Source organism: Crocodylus porosus, unplaced genomic scaffold (genome assembly GCF_001723895.1).
Source record: "Crocodylus porosus isolate Cpor-Errol unplaced genomic scaffold, CroPor_comp1, whole genome shotgun sequence".
In the NCBI taxonomy this organism is placed as follows: domain Eukaryota; kingdom Metazoa; phylum Chordata; order Crocodylia; family Crocodylidae; genus Crocodylus; species Crocodylus porosus.
In genome coordinates, this window is record NW_017728911.1 from 28,745,585 (window position 1) to 28,765,671 (window position 20,087).

At 55.5% G+C, this 20,087-nt stretch overlaps 1 protein-coding gene across 3 annotated transcripts in view; it reads left to right on the plus strand.

Moving 5' to 3' along the window:
- The first annotated feature begins 15 nt into the window (after window positions 1-15).
- The window catches only part of NTRK3 (neurotrophic receptor tyrosine kinase 3), a 291,538-nt gene continuing 271,466 nt past the window's right edge, over window positions 16-20,087 (plus strand). For all 3 annotated transcript variants that reach the window (XM_019533747.1, XM_019533748.1, XM_019533749.1), the window contains exon 1: window positions 16-300. In XM_019533747.1, the coding sequence (XP_019389292.1) occupies window positions 53-300 (248 nt within the window). In that variant the 5' untranslated portion in view covers window positions 16-52. The remainder of the gene's footprint in view (window positions 301-20,087) is intronic.

Consider the following 20,087-nt stretch of genomic DNA (forward strand, 5'->3'; position numbering starts at 1 on the left):
AAAAAAAAAAAAAAAAAACCCGACAAAAACAAACACCACCCAGGGATCGGAGATGGATGTCTCTCTCTGCCCGACCAAGTGCCGCTTCTGGAGGGTCTTTTTGCTCTGGAGCGTTTGGGGAGACTATGTGCTGTCGGTGCTGGCTTGCCCGGCCAACTGCCTTTGCAGCAAGACAGACATCCATTGCAAGAAGCCGGATGACGGGAACCTCTTCCCCCTCTTGGAAGGGCAGGATTCGGGCACCAGCAATGGCAACGCGAGCATCAACATCACGGACATCTCCAGGAACATCACTGCCATGTAAGTCGGCCGCCCCGCCGCCCCTCTCCCAGCCCCGGGCTCAGGTGCCGCCGGCATTGCCGGGGTGCTGGGAGCACCCCCCCCCCATCAGCCTGGGGTTTTGTGCAGAGGATCTCGTCCCCCCCCCAGCCCTCCCCCAGCAGCAACAGTTTGGCTCATGCTTAAGTGGAATAAAGTAAAATGAGATTTAATTTCTGAGCAGGGGAGGGCAGCAGGCGAGGAGGATGCGATGGAGCTGCCTCTTGGTTTAACTCTTTGCTTGAGCAGGACACGCACAGACACACACACGCAGCAAGTGTAAGCTGCCTGCTCTTTTGGAGACTTCTGGATCCGCTTAGCTTGTCATTTTGATCCCCCCCACACACACACTGAAAACCCCCTCTCCGTCCTGGCTGAGGGTATCTGCAGCTTTTCCTTTTCCAAGACGGGAAGGGGGGCTCCTGTCTTGGCTGAGCGTATTCACAGCTTCTCCTTTTCCAAGAGGTGGTGGTGAGGGTTTGGGTAGGGGGTGGAATTAAGGCACCGGGAGATGCCCCTTATTTAACCTGCCTTGTTGCAATTTTGCAACTCACTGGTGCTGAGCTGGGCTGGGCTGGGTGCCTTTAGATCCCAGGCCGAGGCAGGTCAGAGGGCGATATTTTTAGTGGAGCGCTTTGCCTTCGTGGGCATGCCTGTTTATCTGGAAAATCAGCTGGAAGTTGCATTCTCCTTGTTTGGGGAAGCAGTTAGCAAAGCCCAGGCAGCTTCCACCAGTGGAGAGTGGAGCAGGGAACACATTTGCTTTTCCCCAGCCCATCTCACTGTTGTGTGTGTGTGTACACCTCTCTCAGCATTTGCGGGCTCTGGTCTTTATTTTCCAGTACATTTTGGGTGAGGTGAATTCCCAGCCATGTCATTACTGTAACACTAATTGAAATGTGAGCATTTAGGGAAATGCAGCCCCAGGAGTAAGTTGCCTGTGGGAGCTCTGCAGAAAAGAGGAGGGATTCTTTATTCCGGCAGTTAAAGCCAGCAAGGGTTGACATGAGCAATGGAGGGCTCCTTATTTATTTTATACCTCTGCCTGTGTGGAGGGTGCTCCTTTGATGCTTCTTTTCCTGAGGCTGTGCTATGTGGCCACTGTGCGATTGCAGCACAGCTATGGAATAATTGCAATACCCTCTGTACGTGCTTTGCTAGTCACCTTTGCTGGATAAAGACGCCTGGTTGAACACAGATGCACCCCCCTTGCTGTTAACAGGTTTAGTGTAATGAATGCCCAAGCAGATTCTGGTAGGTTCAGTCCCAGCAAGCAAAGCTGCCCCATCCCTGTGCTTGCTGGCTTGCGTTCCCAGCAAATACGCTCTCCCAGGAATCAGGGAGAGTAAAGATGGAGCGAATGTCATCCCTGCATCCATATGCCCTGTATTGGCCCTGTGTGCCCTGTGCCAGAGGATTTTGGTGGATGCCAGAGGGATTGGGAGGATGCTGGGGAAGTCTGAGAAACTCCTGTTTATTCCTGGGCTTGTTTGTTGTGTTTCTGTGTTAACCCTTTGTTAAACTGAGCAGCATCTGGGCAGCGGCGAGGCGGAAAGGAGTCATCTGGCGATCTGGCTGTAGCTGGGAGGCAGCCTGTGTGTGCCTGTTACTTGGTGGGGTGATGTACAGTCGCATGTAACATCTGAACTGGTGGAAGAGAGACTGTAGGAGGAATCCTTTGTGTCCAGAAAAGGATGCTTTGTGTCTCTGCTGCTTCAAAATTGGAAAATACTGATAAGCAGTCATTGGGCGGGGAAGGCTCACATCAAACCTCTTGGCTCCAGGGCCAAAAGTAGTGGCTGTTTTCTGGAGAAGAGCATCTTTTGAGTGGGGGAACAATGGGAAGGGACAGGGGTGTGCTGGCAGATGGAAACCCTGCGTGTTGTTCTGCCTTCGATAACATGCTTTCCCTTCCTCCCCTAGTCCTGCCCCCACCTCCCTAAATGGACTGCGGCCAGGGGAGAAATGGTAGTGCCTGAACCGAGACGAGCTCATCATCACGGCAAATGGGATTTGAGGCTGAATTTGAAGGGAAACTTTCTGAGAGTGCAGTCTGGGAACTAGGGAAGCAGTGTTGCCGGGGGAGTGAGGATGGCTTCTTTGGGATGCGTGTAGCTGGGATGGTTTGGGCACTAGCAGAGGGACTTGCAGGGGACAGTGCCCTGGGCCAGGGGTGGGTGAGGAGGCCTCTCACAAGCTGTCTCCTCTGATGCTCGTGGGTTGCCAGAGGGACCTAAGCAAGTAGTATGAAGCTAAGGGCAAAACCTGCTTTCAGCAACAGCCCTCAGCAGGGAGGAGAGGTTGTGACCCGCAGCGGAGCTGGGCTGATTATCTATTGGCAGGGTGAGGAGGTCAAGGGCCACTCTGTGCCTCCAACTTCAGGTTTGAATTGTGGTGCCATATTTCAGCGCCTTCCTCGCCAGCTAGAAGTGTTGCTTGCCAGCGAGTGACCTCTTGCTGCCCTGACAGCAGGGTGACGGGCATAGCCTAAATGAGGAATCCTTTGCCTTTCAGAGAGTGCTCCTTCGAGCTGAACATCTCCCTTGCATCCTCCTCTCTCATACGTTTACCAGCGTAAGAAATCATGGTTTTCTTTAGCAAAGAGGACCCTTCCAGGCAGCAACCGAGGCAGGGCAGGAGAGATGGTGACTTGGTTCACATGCCCATCATGGTGGGAGGTGTGTGAGGGATGGCAAGGAGCGTCCTTGCCTTCCTGCTAGTCCCTGGAGGCGGGTGCATGGCTTGGGTGGGTATGGGGAGCTCCTGTGCTCTCGCTACCATGGGGCATGTGTCGTGGGGCTTGTTCCTCTCTGCAAAATACTTGGTAACCAGGGAGGACTCTCTAGCTTTCGGGGTATACCAGGTTCCTATGAAGGTTTTCTGTTTCCCCCTGAATCTCATTGCCCCTGGGGCTGGGTGTGTTGCGCAGCCCTCTCTCCAGAAAGGCCACGTCTGCCCAGCAGCAGGAAGAAAGATGCTGGCAGAGCTGCCCTTACTGGGCCCTGACAAGAAAGACCACTTGAGAGGTATGGGATGGGGGAAGGGACTGGGGGCCAGGGAAAGGGAGGAAGCAGCCCCTCCTTTTCACCTTTGATTTCCATCCTATTCTGTCCTTCCAGGCCCAAGAGGGAAGATCCTGAGCCCCTTTGCTAGACCCCTTCCAGTGACAGTGTCCCCCTTGAAGGGATGCCCCCCACCTTGGGAGGAGGCCAGCAGAAGCTTTCTGTGGTCGTCTAACAACCCAGACGAGAGCGCCTTTGTGCTAGAGGCAGTGTAAGCACGTAGGAAAGGAGAGGCCTGCCTCCAAGAGCGCGGAGTCCAAAAGATGACATCACAGGCGGGCGTCGCAGAATAGACTCGGAGAATCGAGAAAATTAGCGTTGGAAGGGACCTCGGGAGGTCATTTAGTCCAGCCCCGAAAGCACATTGCAGGCAGGTGACAAGTGTAACTGGGCTTGGGAGGGGAAAAGGGCTTCCTTGGAGCAGGGTGTATGTGGTGCTTAGCTGATTGGGCCTTGCTAGGTGCCTGGTTGTTACGTCAGGCTCCTTGTTTTTAAGAATCGGGGCCCTGGCAGCTGGTCTTTGGAGTCTAACAGGAAGTGCCTGATCTCTGCAGTGTCTCCCCCGCACCTCCCCGCCATAAGCAGCAGAGGAATTTCCAGCAACAAGTGTCTGAACCCAGGCACCCTGCCTCTGCCTGTTTCCCTTTGATGCTGGCAGGGCTGAGAAACTCTCCACCACCCTCCCTTCTGGGTCATTCCCAAGCCCCAGCTTTGCTACCCTGCCACCTCCCCTATCTGGAAATCAAGCTGGCAGGCTGGGTCTGTGTGTGGGAGGGAGGGCTGGGGCTAGAGGGCGGCCAGAGCTGCTGGCCTGCAGGGAAGCACAAGGCTGATTCGTGTCCTGGCTCTCAGGCTGTACGTGGACCTGCTGGGTCACCACAGTGGTTTTGCTCTGCTGCACCGTCACTTGGGAAGAGGGCAGCAGGAGGGCGCAGCGGCAGCATGGCTGAGGCTTGCCTTGTTAGGATGTTGCCCCAGCCACCTCTGCCATGCTGCAGGGGGTCGAGTCTATGGTCCTGCCCTCTGAGCGCCCTCGGAGAGCAGTCGTACCCGGGTGACCTGAGCTGCCAGTGGGCAGCACTGAGTTGCCTCCGTTCCGGCTCCTCAGTGTTGTATTATCAAAGCAGGCACGACTCAATCTACTGTTTAAATGCTCATTTAGAAACAGAACAAAAGCCCCAATTAATTACCATCCTGCTCTCAGGTTGCTTCTCTTTCCCTCTGCCTTGCCCCCTCCCGTCTTTCTCTCGTTTCCCTTCCTGGGGAATCGAGTGGTCTCATCTGGATGGTCCTGTGTGCTCTTTGCAAGGCTGGAGGAGACCTCAGTAGGAGATCCTCATGCTGGAAGACACCAGAACAGCATCATGTTCCCATTCAGGAGAGGGTCTCTCCAGCAGAAGGGGTGCACGGAGGTCCAGGTTGCATCGGATGGGCTGTTCTGCAGCAGCATGGAGAGGAGCAGTGACGAGCAGTTTGGTTTTTTTAAGAATCCAGGCTGTAAAGGGTTAAGAGTGAAGCTTGGGACAGTGTGTTGCTGGCCTGGATTAAGCAGGGCGAGCAGGTGAGGGTTGTGTAGCTGGTGCTCGCCCTCAGGCAGTGCCTCTCTGCGGAACAGCAGGGACTCCTGCCCTGCTCGCAGAGTGCCCTGGCAGCACTTCCAGCTCCGACTGTGCCTCCAGGGTCGTGGCTCTTAGTGTGTCCCTGGGAACCCTGCAGAGTTTGCCATGTAAAGTCCTTATCTGTGCTGCCTTCCCACAGGCCAGGCATGCCAGACTATTCCTGCGGGGTGTCTGTGGCTTGCCCTTCTTTGCAGAAGAGCTTTATAAGACCTGCAAGAGCCCCTTCCGGGGGAAAAGAGCTCAGCACAGCATATGCTGGCACAGCTCGGGCCCTGGCTCCCTCAATGGGGCTCCTGTCTGGGGGTGGCAAGGATGCCACTGCTAGCCATGGTGGGTTGTCCAACGTGTAGATCAGGGGGGCTGATCTGGGCTGATTTGCTTTGTTCATGTTCCTAGTGAGATCGGTGCTGGTGATGGCCTTGGAGACTGGAGGCCTTTGCTTAGCTGCATGCAGAGGTGGAGCATGGGGAGGGCAAGTTTCCCCCAGCCTGGACCTCACTCCCCTAAGGTGAGGGCACTAACTTTGTTGGTGTCTTTGCTGAGGCCTCTGGGACGGAGCGGGGCAGGTGTGAGGTGGCCGTGAGGAACATGGCTCCAGCCTTTGGCTTCTTTGGCTGACTCTGCTAAGCATGTTCATGGCTTCCATTCACCTCAGTTGTGGGCTGGTGACCCTGCAGGTGAGGGGTGCCAGCTGAATCAGTCACCCCTAGGGTCTAGAAACCAGGCAGCAGATCCTACCCTTCCTGCATGGGTACGGCTCACTGGACTAGGCCATGCTACAGTGCTTGGGCCCCCATGTCCATCAGAGTCCTTGGTGTTGCTCCAGCAGATCCTAACTTCTTGGAGCACCAGTTGGAGGGCTGGGGCTGGGGGTCACGCCGGCAGTGTGGGAAGGAGCTGTGCGCTCCATTGTATGTAGATAAGGAAGGATGGAGGAGTTTGCCATCTGGACCTCCCTACTCCTCAGCTGTTGCTATGGTACTGGGAAGAGGCTGCCGGTAGTAGTGCGTTGGTGTCTGTGTGTCACCCTTGGGCTCGCTACAGCAAGTACATAGGTAGAGATCCCCTTCCTGTGAACACAGAGGATGTCCCCAGTCCATAAGGTCCACCTGGTGAGGTTCCCTGATCTGACCATGCCTTGGGGAGGGGATTATGCTGTGGAATACCTGCCCTGTATAGAGGTCCTGGCTAGGAGAAGGGAGAAGAGGAGGCACTTCTGATGCTGACCAGCAACTGCATACAGCAGGGTGAAGGGAAACAAATTCTTGGGACCCAGACATTTTGGCCATTCCTTTACCGGGACAGCTCCATGGAGAAGCCAGTGTTAGCCCTCAGTAGGAAAACCCGTTGCGAGGTCATTTGGTGTGGGCTGTCAACCTTTGGCATCATGTCCTGTGAGATGAATTGACAGTGTCCCCAAGTACCTTGTTGATGCCACATTATTATAAGAGACCACAGCAGGTGGCCAATTTCTTTTTTGTGATTAAACCTGAATGGGCCTTGCTCTGTAATCTGTGGGTCTCGATAGTGGTGAGCAGCTGGGGTCGGGTCTGAATGGTATCACTACATGGGGGAACGAGTGTCTCTCTTTTGCTGGGCATTGTGAGATCTGAGCATGTGGAGATGGAAGAGAAGGGATGTGTATTAGGTTGCTAGTGGAAGAAGCAACAATGGCTTAGCTGTAACCCTGACAGCACCATGTACAGGACAGCGAGGACCTTCTTCTACTGTTCCTACTCATGCAGGCATCCTGTCCAGATGAGGGCAAAGGGGAGAAAGGGGTTGATGTCAGTGGGGAGTGGGCAAATGTCACAGCACTAAACTCTAGTGGCTAAGTGAACAGCTCTACTTGAGACAGCGGAGTGCAGCTACAAGTCACCTCTCGCTGGACTGTAGCCAGGGGGGCTAGCGTGCTATAGCAGGGGTCCAGACCTGCTACTTGTTGTGATACCAGAGGAATTTCAAGTCACCTTTGGTTCTCCTAGGATGTCTCTTCATGTGTATTTCCAGCTGGCTGGGCTGGGGACACATGCTGATACTGGGTGGACACATGGCTGCCTTTTCTCCCCCTTCTTCCTCCCCCTCATGCCCCAGTCACAGGAATCCCTGTGACTAGTTGGTGCTTCTCAGACCTGTCTAGGGCCGGCAAGAGTGAAGGCAGCTGTTAGAGGCGAGCATGGGATAGTGGGCAGAAAACACCTAGAAGTGCAAACTCCTTCCTCTGCTGCATCTCTGTCCTGACCTGCAGGGCCCTTTGCCCCTCTCTCCCCTGTTCTTCTAGCTGTCACGCTGCAAATTAGTGTATGGACTGGTTGTGTGATGTGCACATGTATTTGTGAGACTGAGCCTCCCCTAGCCTGTTCTCCCTTGTGGGTTCACTTGGAATACAGTGCTGTGGACGAGGCTGCCTGGCCTCTGGCCTCTCCGTTCCTCCAGCATCCCTGTCTGCCCGGGAGGTTTTGGCTGCTAGTGAGCCCAATAGAAATGTCTTTAATTCAATCCAGCTTTGTTTTGTGCTGTGTTTGTTTATGCAAAGTAGCTATCCTGAAGCATGTTAGGAAGGGAGAGGAGGGTGCTGTGAAGCACTGTAGCAGCCAAGGGAGAGGAGAACATACCACTGAGGACATGAGGGCGCTTGGGGCTGAGATGCGGAGGGAGATGTAACGGTACTGGTAAAAAGGTGTCTTGTCTCAATATAGCTCTAGAGGAGTAGGCAATTTTAGTGTTAGTACCTTTGTCCGGGGTCACACTAGGGGTGTGCCGCTTTCAGTGCCCTGGGGCTGAAACACACCCGAGCCTGGAGACCTCTGTTCTGTGCCCTGCCTTGTCCTCACAGCTTGCTGCCATTAGCACTGCTCGGTGTAATTTCCCAGGGCTGAGCCCTGTGTCTCTGCTGTGGTCCCATGGTCCCAACAGTCTCCAACAGGGTTTCTCCAGGGCTTGACCCAGCTGCCTTTGCCGTGCTAGAGTTTCTGAGCTGAAGCCTTTTCCCCAGTGTGTCCAGCTTGATTGGGGCCCCGTGAGCACACTCTTCTGTTCTGTACCCTTGTACACCTAGCCCAGACCCATTACGATGTCTCAGATTAAGGTCCTCTGCCCTGAGCAGAAGACCTCAGCCTGACTTGCTCTTATTTTGGAGCCTCTCCTCTAACCCAACCAGTCTTTCTGGCAAGTTTGCCTGCAATGGGATGATACAGTAGTCAGTTGGCTGAGCTCCTGGGAGTTTCTCTGCTCTACAGGAGACAGGCTTATGGGAAAGCAGGCAAGTCTGCTGGCGTTGCTTGGCATAGTTTGGGCTGTAGAGGAGAAGGGGCTTAGTGGTTGTAACATCCCTCCCAGGTTTGAAGTTTCTGAACCCAAAGAAAGCAGTGAGTTCCCTCAGTGGCTTGTTCTTGAGATACAAACCCGCCCAGTGCACCTCATTACCAGGGATCACATACTGTATCAACTGTGCTCCGCACGGGTCAGTGGGTAGCTGGGAAGTGCCAGCCTCAGTGTCGAGCTGTGGCATTAGCAGAGGATGCCCTTCCTTGGGTGCTATGAGAGATGGAGCTGGGAGGGTCCAGACACAGGTCCTGCATGCCATCCCATGTGAAGGAGCCCAGACTGGCGGCTGCTGGTGAGGAGGAGCACGAAGTGTGTGTGTCCTGGGACCGAGTGCTTTTCCTGAGTTCTTTGGACTTGTTTGCATTAGTGAGTTTGGCACCACTGAAAGCCCCCATGTAGCAGCGTCATGCGGGCATGAATCTGGGCTCATGATGGTGCAGCTTGCCCGAGGACGTTGTGCACCGCTGTGGCTCTGCCCTGGTGTCATGCCACCTTAAAACACCCTAAGGGAGACATGCCCTAAAATCTAAGCCAGCTGGGTTCCTCTCCTTCACCCAAAGGGCTTGCTGACATCCCTGCTGCCTGGAGGAGTACCAAATACTCAACTCCGGCCCTTCCATAGGCATAGCCCACCCACTCTGCTGGGCTCCAGCCTGAGACTAAGGCTGTATGAATTATTCTTGCCCAGAAGCTCAGCATCTTACCTAGCTCAGAGTCCGACTCCCCACAGGGGCTGATGTTGGATGCTGCGTATAAGGGCACATGTCCCTCGCCACAGATGGTGTGGGTCTCAGCTTGGCTGCACCACATTCACTGAGCAGGCATTGCCAAATGAAACCACAGCCCCTGCTGCTACTGTTAACTACTAAGGAAGAGATTTCCTTGACCCAAATTGTCATGTTGTGATGGCCTCACAACATGAGGGTTAGTAGTGCTCACCTCTGTCTGCTGTAGGGCCAGATGATGTTGAAATGTACTGTCTCATAACATCAAGAGCACCCTGTGGCAGGGAGTTCCCCAGGTTCATTCAAAACACTTTCCTTCCATCATTTTTAAATGTACTGCCCTCACATTTCACTCATTGCCCACTGTGTGGTGTGGGCAGCCAGCCAGGCTCCCTCTGTATTGCTCCTTTCCCTGATATCCCAGGCATGGCCCCTGCGTACCTCCAAGCAGGGAGGCCATGTAACCCCCCCCACACACACTGCTCCTGTTTTGTGGGATTGACCCCATGACAAGACATTACTCCTTCCCCCCAACTTTGTGGTACCTTCCTTCCTTGTTAGCCACCAAGCCCAGTCTCCGTTGTCCTCAGTAAGTGGCATTTAGGCCAAGGATACTGTAACCTGGCCATGGGTCTTACTGTTTTTTGCATCCCAGACCTAGGGGCTGCAAGAAATTCAGCCTCACCCAGCTGCTGTGCCCTGTGCAGCCCCTCCCTGAAGGGTCCAGCATCCTTGCTGCCAGCCTGCTGGCCTCTCCTCTGTCCTAAACCCTCCCACGCACATACAGCCTGCCTCTGGGGCTGCTCCCCATGCCCATGTGGCAAGAGCTGCCTGGCTGGGGATGCTGTATAGTTCCTTACCCTGGACAGGAAAGCAGACTGTGACAAACCCTCTGTGGGCCCCAGTTTTCTATCCTCCTGTCCTTGTCTCCATGCTGCCCAGCACCCAGTTTCCACTGGTCCTGGCTGTAGGAAGGACTTGGGGTGTGATGAGCTCAAAGTCTCCAGCAGGAGATTTTACATGAATTAATCCCAGCATCACCTCTGTGCCCACCCTGCTTTATGCCCTGCTCTGTGTTAGGGAGAGGTGGTTGCAGGACCCCAGCTCTTGGGGAGCACTGCATCGTGCTGCAGCCTTGCGGGAGCTGTCTGGGCACCTTCAACCATCAAGGGCTCCTCAGTCTCCCGGCTCTGTCAGCCTTATGCCTTTGCCTTGTCCAGGTTCAGTTTGGCCACGAGAGGGCAGCCCGCTGCATGAGACCGTGCCACTGGCTTTCTGTTTTGACAGAGGCTGCAGCTGCAGAGCTGCTTTGGGTCTTTGCGTTGAGTGGGGAGGTTGGCGACACATGCAGGCAGGGATCCCGCTGCACCCCGCCTGTTTGGGGAAGCAGAAAGGCTGTGGGGCAGCTGGCTAGGGAGAGCTGAGCTGGGACCCTGTCCTGGCAGCCTGTGCAGAGAGCTCAGAGCCCAGTTCTCTCTCGCTAACTGCTGAGCCAGTCTTGAGCAGCGCTGGTGTGCACACTCACACATGCATGACTTTGCTCCAGGGTGCCTCTGTGCCTTTCTCCCCAGAGTCCCGGGTGCCCCTGGTGGGGAGGCTGCATTGATCTCAAGCAAGCGCTGGTCTCTGGGGCTTGTCATTAAGTAATCATTTCCTTGTTCTCTGTTCCCTAGCCCCTGGCTGGCATCCTGCTATGTTCCCCAAGCCCTGCTTTGTGCTGGCTCACAGCTCTCCCTCCTCATCAGCTGCGGGATGGAGCAGCGTGGAGAAGTGCTAGGTGTCCGACCGCCATAGCTCCTCTGCCAGTACACCCAGACATTGCATCAGTGTTATGAGCTATGGGGTAATTTGCATTTTCTCTTTAGAGGCTCTATACACCCAGGACAGAGGGACACAGGAATAGAAATGAAGGTGCTGGCAGGGACAGAAACAGTCCCTAGGATCCCAGAGTAGGAGGTGCTGAGGGACCAGACACCTGCTGCCCCCTTCACCCCCCCATTGCCCATCAACACATTACATCCATATTAAGTACAATACAAGATGCTGGTGTGCTTTGTGTTGAGGTGCAGGGGGGGAGATGGGAGCTCCCCAAAGCCATTCACCAGGCTAAAAACAGACTGCAAGTTAGAGCGCCTGTCCACAGGGCTATGCTGCCTCTCCTGTAAGCACAGCGGTGGGGACAACCTGGCCAGTACCCCTGCAGAGCAGGTCGTTCTGGGGGGACATCTTCCAGTCCAGCTGCAGAGGTGCCACCTTGCTCCATCAGATGGCATCTGGGTAATGTATGAGTGTGCAGGGCCAAATGTGGCAGGGTGTATCCTTGCCCAGGGTCTGTGCTAAAAGACCATGATGCCCGCTGTGCTGCAGTCCCTCGCACAGTGCTGGGGCATCGGGGAGTGGGGGGAAAGTGTCACACACTGGGTCACCCCCCACCTGACCAGCTGAGAGGCAGAGGTCCTGTGGCTGCAGCAGGGTAGCTGGAGGACAAGCTCCTCTGAGCCCGTCTTGTGTGGTTGAGGGAGGTTTGTACTTAACAGAGGTGCACTTTGTATCTGTTTGGCTGCAATTCCTGACTCCCTCCCTGGAGGGTACAGTAGGGCTGGGGCCTAGGGTCATGGTGAATGGAGGGGGTAGGGGAGGGCTCTGTGTGTAGGTCTACACACCTGCTTCAGTGCTCTTGGGGATGGGTGCTTCTGGCCACACCTTGGAGATGTGGAAATGCAGCGGGGAATCTGGCTCAGGGCTGGAAGGGCTGCAAGGGAGTGCCCACTTTCCCACTGCTTCCCAGGTTGGAGACAGGTTGTACACTCAAGGCTGAGTTAGATGCACGTACAGTCAGGTTCTGGGAGCATGGGCTGGGTGTAGCTATCAGGCAGGCAGTGCCATGGAGACAGCTGCAGTTCGCTGGGTTTTAAGCACCCCTGCATGTCTTCTTATATCCCTTTCCATCTCTGATTAACCCTCTGCTGCCTGGGGTGGGAGGGGGATTGCAAAGCATTTCCCTGTCTGTCCCCCAAGATATGAAAGCAGAACACAGCCCAGTGTGGGAAGCGTGGGGAGGTGAAGAAGGAGCTGTTTGCCAGGAGCTGGCACCATGCCTCTCACATGCCTCGCTGCAGTGACCCCATGTATAATTGCCGAGCTGTGGTGCCAGGCTCCCAGCTGGTTCAGTTGGGAACCAACAGGGCCACTTGGGAAAGGAGGCTTGGTTATTCTACTGCCTGATTCATGCCCTAGAGCTGCCTTTGCGGTGGAACGACTGTGACATCCAGTGGCCAGGTAGTGCAACGGCAACTGAGTGTTTGCTAGTGACTTACCTGGGCGTGTGCGTGGGCGTGTGCGTGGGGAAGGTAGCAGACATGTCCCTGCTCAGAGCTGGGACACGGTGCACTTGGCTGGAGCCCACATTTTATTTCGCTAGCTGGAAGAATAAAAATAAGCCTTGTTGAGGGATATAAAAAATGTAAGGAACATGTTGGAAGCCCGGTGCAGACTGTCTCCTGTAGCGGAAACTCAAACCCATCTGCTGAGATAGGAAGTGGCAGTGCCTGTGCTAGTCTTGATGTCTCAGACTCAGGTGCGGCACAGACCAGAAGCACGCTGTGGAGGAACTGCGGCTGCCCAGTGCCTGCAGCTCCAAGCGAGGCTAAGAATAATGTGGAGCTGTTCCCATGTGGTTTTGTAACATGTCCTCTTAGTCCCTCTCCGTGTCTTGTGTCCCTTGCAGGTCTCGGGGGCTGCATGTCTGGATGCTGTAGCTCTTTGGTGGGCATTTGGGGATGGTGTGAGGTGCTGTGCTGGGCATGGGCCATCCTGGCATGATGAGGCCCTCCCCATCAGCTCTTGGTGCTTAGCACCAGGGTAACGAGCAGGCAGGTGAACTGCCAGGAGCAGGGGTGTGCCAAAGTGCTCCCACTTCAGCAGACAAATCCAGCCCTTCCCGCTCCTCCCATGCAACATAATCTAGCACCCACGTGCTCTCCCGGTCCTCATCTCCGAACCTGGCTCCCCCCTTCCCAGTCCTCATTGTGGGGCTAACCCCTCCCCTCCTGTTCTGTATTGTATAATGGGCCATGTGCAGCTTCAGCTCTCACTTACATGGGAAGGGAACATTAGGAAAGTATTTGCTGTATTTTTAGCTTGTGTTCCTGTGATGAAGCAGTTGGAAAGGAGGAGAAGCCAGCGCCATGTGCCTACCTGGCTTTCTGCCAACCACTAGCCAGTGGCCTGCAGTTTGGCAAACCGTGTTGTACGCGAATGTCCCCTTTCTCTCTGCTCTCCCTTGGACTTCCACTCCCTTCCTCGTGCTCGCCGGCTGCCAGTGTGTCAAAGAAAATGTCTCCTGAGGTGTTAAGGTCTTAGGAGCTGGAGCTGGGGAGGCAGGATGGGAATGCCAGGGGACCCACTGTTTCAGGGGGAGTAAGTTACTGTGTGCACTAGCACGAGTGCACGCTCAGGAACAGCAATGGTAGGTGTCTGGTCTGGGGAACAAGGCTCTGTGCCAGCTTGTGGCAGTGGCAGCTGCATGTTGGAGGGGCAAAAGGAGTGCCCGCCCCACCCTGATAGGACAGTGGAGCCTGCCTGTAGCCTCCTCCAGACAAGCCTGCTTTGTACCTAATGCAGCTCTGAGAATTAATTTATAGATGGCGCCAGGACTGGGGGTTAGTTAAGCTCCCTTTGAGTATTTAGATGCATCTGTCCAATGTCTGATTGAGCAGCCTGACATGCTGACTTGCAAGGCAAGGCCTGTATGTCATGAATGCCAGAGACAAACCAGACTTGGTTCCCCCGAGCAGCAAGTTCCCCACAGCCACAGCGATATCCTTATTCTGCCCTTCAGCTTTGCTCGTGCTCCCAGGACCCTCACGCAGGTTGCCTCAGCTCTGACCTGCTGCTTCCTCTCTGTTGCTCTTGTTTTCATTCCCCCAACTCCTGAGCCAAAGTTCAGCCCAACGCTTCATGTTTTATTTCACATGGGAATCTGTCCCCAGGAGCCTGGGCCTTGACCTCAGAATTAGTGGTCCTTCACATGGACTTGTGACCTCAGGGTGGACAGACCCTGTAACTTCCCACTGCCCAGGGGTTTCAGGTCCATACTCCCATGGGTGTACACGGCATTACAGAGAGCAGAGTCCTGGCTCCGCAGTATGGGCGGTGGGAGCAGAGAACAGCAAGGGATGACAGATGCAGGGCCTGGGGTACTCTGACAGCAGCAGCAGCATGATTTGGGGTCTGTGAATGAGGGTCCTCTCCAGGCTTAACATGGCAACTCACCTCATCTTGGCCAGCCTGTCCCTCCCAGCCCTGTCCCTGCCAGCTTCCTCAGGTCAGCCAGGTTGCCTGGCTTTCCCTTCTCCCTCCCCACCAGCTCCTCTCTGATTTGAACGCACTCCCCGGGGCTTCGGCTGACTCTGAGCCAGCTTCATCTCTGAATGGAGACGCATTGAGCATTGTGCCCAGGCACGGAGAGTGCAGTTGCTTGCAGGTGAGGAGAGTGTAGGCGTCCACAGGCCGAGGCGCTGCAGGAGCTGTGGCACAGACCTCTGTCATCATTAAGGGCTGGGCAGCGGGTGGCTTCTGGTGGCCATCCAGGCAGGAGCATCAGTGCAGAAACATCCCGTTGTGAGCTAAGCGGAGAGCTTCCAGGCGCCCTGTCCTGTGCCCTAACCACTGTGCCTAGGCCATGCTCCCTCAGGGGCTTGGCAGGGGTTCACCCCCTAGCTGGCCTCTCACATGCAGGCATCCATATGCCCGGGGAGTCAGTGATCAAACTGACTGGGAGACATTTCCAGTGGTCCAAGTGAGGCTGTGCAAAAATGGGGCCAGGGCTGGGGCAACGTCTCTACACTCCCTTCCCATTAATGTGCGCAGTTGCCTCCCTCGCATGTCTTGTGCAAGCTCTTCACAAGCTGCATCTGTCTGTTGGCAGGAGCTTGACCTGCCTGCATCCATCCCCTCCGCTCCTGCCCTCCCTGTCTGTTCTCTCAGGGGGGCCTGAATGGCTGCGGGCCTCACATGTCCAGACAACAGACAGGGCCCACTGACGCCTGCCCCCCTCCCCAGCTGATGGACACTACCCCCTGCTCGGGCACGGTGGGGTGCCTTCTCTGCTGGAGAGGTGAGCCAGTCTCCCTCCCACACAGCTGCTTCCTTTCCCCCCCTTCATCCACACACCCCTCCCTCCACCCCCGCTCTGCTTGTCCTTGCCCATTGTGCCAGCTTCTCCGTCACCCTCTCCCTGCCTGTCTCCTCTGAGCGGCTCTCTAGGGGAGAAGCCCCCCCTGTAGTTTAATCGTAATGTGTATAGACAGGCCTGTGTGTTTGGAAATGGAGCTGTGTGTTGGTATTGATCTTTGCACAAATGGCTGTGGAGCAGCCTCTAGGGAGCCCTAATGACTTGCTTGGCAGTAACCCCCCAACCCCGGCCCTGCCAGCAGCCTCCTCCCACTGCCTTTTCTTTGGTCTCCAAAGGGGCATCATGCCCAGACATAGCTGCCCCTTGTGTGCTGGTGTGATCCTAAAGGTCATGCCCCCCTTCCCCGAGGAGGTCCTTGCCCTGCTGGGGCCTTGGGACACTGTGGGGGGGATGCCTTTGCCCAGCTTCACTCTCTGATGCTCTGCCTGGAGAATGCCTGGTGGTTCTTTGTATCCATCCCATCCCAGAGGAGCCTTGTTTCCAGCTCTGCCATCGATAGTAAGAGTCCTGAAGCCCCTGACCCATCCTTGGCACCAAGGAGGTCCCGTCAGAGCCCTGGGAATGACTGGGGTGGGCAGCAGGTTGGGGCGATGGGGGAGCAGCAGCCACAGACGTGCTCCTTTCAGCTCTGGAGAGTACCTGCTAGTGTTCTCCCGTGGGGATGTTACATACTTCCCAATGGTCTCCTGCCTGGGCACGTGCTCTGCCCATTTAGGCATGCTGTGGCCTGCAGTGGTTGCTACCTGAGCCCTCGGGCACAGGCCAGTCCTGCCCTGGGATGAGTTGCAGAGGAAATTCCTCCATGCTGAGCCAGATCTGGTGAACCACCCACTCTGCAGGAGTCCCCAGAACGGGCGCTTGGCAGGGGTACGGCTCAGGGCTGTTCTGGCTGCCATCACTCGTTGGAGTCCGGATGGTTGGGTTGGGCAGCGGGCTCAGCCCTGGTCTCTGGGAGCCCCAGAATAGATGCACTACTCGTCTCCTCTCCATCTGGAGACCTCTCACTTGTTGCTTGCTCACTCTCTCCATTGCTCCCTCCTGCCCTCACGTGCAGTTCAGTAGGAGGCAGAAAGATGAAAGCTTTCTGCTTTGTTTGCTGTAACCCAACCTCAGACAAGCATTTAATGTGTTTACATTCACCGGGAGCTATTGAAGGGCAGAGCAGGTGTGTGAGCTGCAGTGCCAGGTGCCAGAGCAGACCTGGGATAGAAGCAGCCTGCTCTCAAGATGCTGTGAGGTGCAAATGGTGATCAGCCTGCTGCCTCTTAGTGTATTTGCACCCAGCAGCTAACCAGGCAGAGAAACTGAGGCCCAGAGAGGGCAGCTCGGTGGAGTCCAGGTGAGTCCATGGTTCAGGCCTTTCCCTGCGTAATCTCATGATCCTTAAGAGCAAATGATCTTGTGTTTTGAGGTTCCCATCTCCAAAGCCCAGCTTGCCGTGGGCTCATGCACAGAAATGCATCTGTGTCCAGAAGTAAAGGTGTGCATGTGCCTTTCTCTGAATACATGCACGTTTGCACTTGCACAGGTACCTGTGTGTGCTCTCAAGCACATGTAACCATCTGCACACCTGCATGTGTGTGCTTAGGATCATGCCAGGATCTTTGAGCCCTCACCTGGCCATGCACCTGCTTTGTGTGAGTGTATCTGTCTCTCTGTATCCTGTCCAGCAGAGGAGTAGCAGAAACCAGGCCCTACAAACACCCCTTGCAGATGTGACGAGGGAGGCTGTGCACACAACACAGGCATGGCGGCAAGATTTCACATCCCTTTGGCTGCTTTCTCTCTCCATCCTTTCTTGCTCCCAGCATCAGTGAGGCATGAAGAGTGCTGGCCCTGGCTGGGGTGAAGGAGAGATAGGGGTTGCCATGTTGGCCTGCATGAGTCCAAACTCTTTCTGGTCAATCAAGCGCCAAAAGAAGCATCTCTTCTAGCAGACCGTACTGGTTTCAGCCACCCTGGCTTGGGGTTCCTTCAGCAGAGACAGCTGCTTCTCCTGAACTGCCTGTGGCAATTTCTGTCTTGTGAATCCAAGCTGAAACCCAGCAAGTGCTTCTGGGTCCTGTGCTTGGGTAGTTCTGGGAGGGAGCAAAGTTCAGTGGGACAATAAGGGACAAGTCATTCAAGGGATTCCTCCTCCTCACCTTGGCCCTGAGACTGAAGTGTTTGTACAGCAGAACAGGCCTCTGCCTCTTGAGGAGAGGGCAGGGACAAAAGGCTCCTGCCTTCCTACGGCTGAAGTGAAGGGAGGGGAAAAGCCATAAGGGCTTCCCTTTCTTGTCATACAGAACACACGAGGCCCTTCTCTGAGAAGCCAGGTGCTGCCGTGCCCCTGCGAGCAGGGCTGTGTGCTCATGGAGGCCTGGGCGCCTGGCTGGCAAGAGCTGTCAGGCGTGGAGTGTGTGCGGTGCGGGTTTGGGGTGAGCTGTGCGCCTGGGAGTGCTCCTCTTTGGTTGGAAAAGGGGGAGGGAATGTGGAGAAAAGCATCACTCCTTTCCCCGCTGTCAGGGGAGTGGGCAGAGGGTGATCATTTATGGCACGGGTGGAAGGCTGCAAAGCTGGGATGGGCATGGGACATAGGTACTTGCCATGCATCCAAAGGGCTGACTGCGAGGCAGGGCGATCTGCTCATTCTGCCCGGTAGTATAGTATCTGAGCACCTGTGGTGCCAGCTGAAATGCCAGGGAGACCTGCCTGGGTGAGGGCTGGATTTCAGTCATGTATGGTATGTGTAGCACGGGGTGCTTAGTTGGCCCCTGCAGTTGGGGCCCAGGGAGGGCTCTGGATGACTCGGTAGGACCTTCCCCCTTGTTTAGCTCTGTCGGTTTGGATGGCTACTGAGCCACTGGAAGATGTGCCCCGCAGCCAGGCCTTTCTCAGAGCCCTGGCTGTGTGGTCCATTCAGGGGTGTTAGGGAGCAGTTTGGGGCTTCCTCAGTGAGCTGAGGCTAATTTTGCCTCCTGATGCTTGGCGTTTCCTTGGCCCGACTCACCCTTCCCTGGCACTCTGACTTGCTGGGCTTATTCCTCCCCTGAACTTTTGACACTAAGCTTTCTTGCACTTTGAAGAAGAGTTGATAGTGGTCCCAGGAGAGGCTCCACAGTGGGGACTTGCAGGCATAGCTGAGCCTGGGTAATCCAAACAGGTGGCAGAACTGGGGCAGGGGCAGCTGGAGCTGGCTGACATCTCTGGATAAAAGCTGCTTTCCCCTTCTTGGTGTGTGTGTGTGTACCTGCTTGCTGTAATAAAGAGCTGACTAGAGGAGCGGGATGCTGCAAGGGGTAGCTGCAAGGGTTAGTGCATCACTTGGATTGCAGCTGAGGCAGGGTGGGGAGCCCCGAGGGCAGTGTACCTCTCTGTATCACAAGGATTTCCCCTGGGATGGGTACTAGAGTCCATTAGAGCAGAGTCTCACTCAAAGTTGGAGGCTTGGGTATTCAGGTCTGGCTGTCCCCTTGGCCATAATACAGCCAGTTAGGCTGTTGTTGGAGCAGGGGATGCCAAATCCTTTCCTACAGCTCAGGAGCATCTTTTACTGTGTTATTTCCTACCCCTCATCAGAAGCTGAGCAGGGCCTCGGCTCCCATAAGGTTAAAGGCTTTGGAGTGGATGTCACAGCTGGATTTGCTCTGTGGGGGAGAACAGGAACCTAATGAGGATGAAGAGGTGTCAGATGTGGGAGCTCATCAGGTCCTCTTCACATCAGGTTCCCTTTTCTGCCTGCAAATGATTTGCCACTGCCTCTGCCCCTGACAACAGGTGCTGCCGTGCTGTTCGGAGCTGAAGCATGTCCAGAGCTTGTTAGCACTGCAGCATCAGCATCAGGCCTCTTGTTCTGCTAGGCCTGAGGGAGGGAGGATGCAATGGGACCTGCTGATCACTGAGGGCCTGGGGCTTCCACCGGGTGGAGCTGGAGCTGGTGGGAAGCTCTTGGGGTGCAGTCTGGGACCTGGGTGTTATCTGTCTGCTTCTTTCTCATCCCTGGGGGCTGCTCTTTGGGACAAGGCTTGACCTCTTTCATGGTTTATTTTTTTGTTTTTGCCCTTAGCCTTTCTGCTGAAACTGCAGGCCGCAGGGTCAGTGGGTGCTGGCTATGATGATGGCTCTTTGGAGGTGGATGCTTGTCCACGGACATGGGTGTGGAGCTGTATCAGCAAACCTGGGGGGCCCTGAGAAGCTAGCAGAGGAGTGTCTGTTGCTCCCAGTCATTTTGGACCCTGCTCAGGAAGCAGAGGGGAAGGGCACGGGCCTGTTCCCACTTCCCTGAGCTGCTCAAAACCAGGTCAAGTGTCAAGGCTGTTGGTGAGCAGCAGCAAAGCGGACTGGGCAGGCAGTGCTACCGGCCTTCATCTTCCCCTCTGGGAGGATCCTGCGTGGTGGCTTTGTGGGACATAGTGGTGATTCTGCCAGTGTGTGGCACTGGGGGCTCTTCGGTCTCCTCCGAGGGGGCACCCACGAGAGTCTCTCCGAGTCTCTGTCCATCTCCTAGAGGCTTCTGTTTTGGTACGTCTGCCCCACGTGGAGGCCGAGTGAGGACTGGCACCGGGCTTGTGAGATGAGACCCCATCTGGGGCTGCCTCTGATGCTTGGATTGCTGGAAAGCTTTCCTTTGGGATGGCAAGGGAAGCATGTGGTGCCCGGCTGGCCCTCCCTCTGTTGTCTCTGTTACGTGCAGAGCAGCCTTGGGCGCTGTCACACGGGCACTCTTTAAAGTGAGAAATACAGCCTGCTCCCAGCCCCCCTTCCCCTGCAAATGCCCCTCAACCCTTGCCCTGCAACTCAGCCTCTTGCAGGTCCTGTCGGTGACCAGATAGGCTTCCTTTACTGTTCCAGGCCGGGG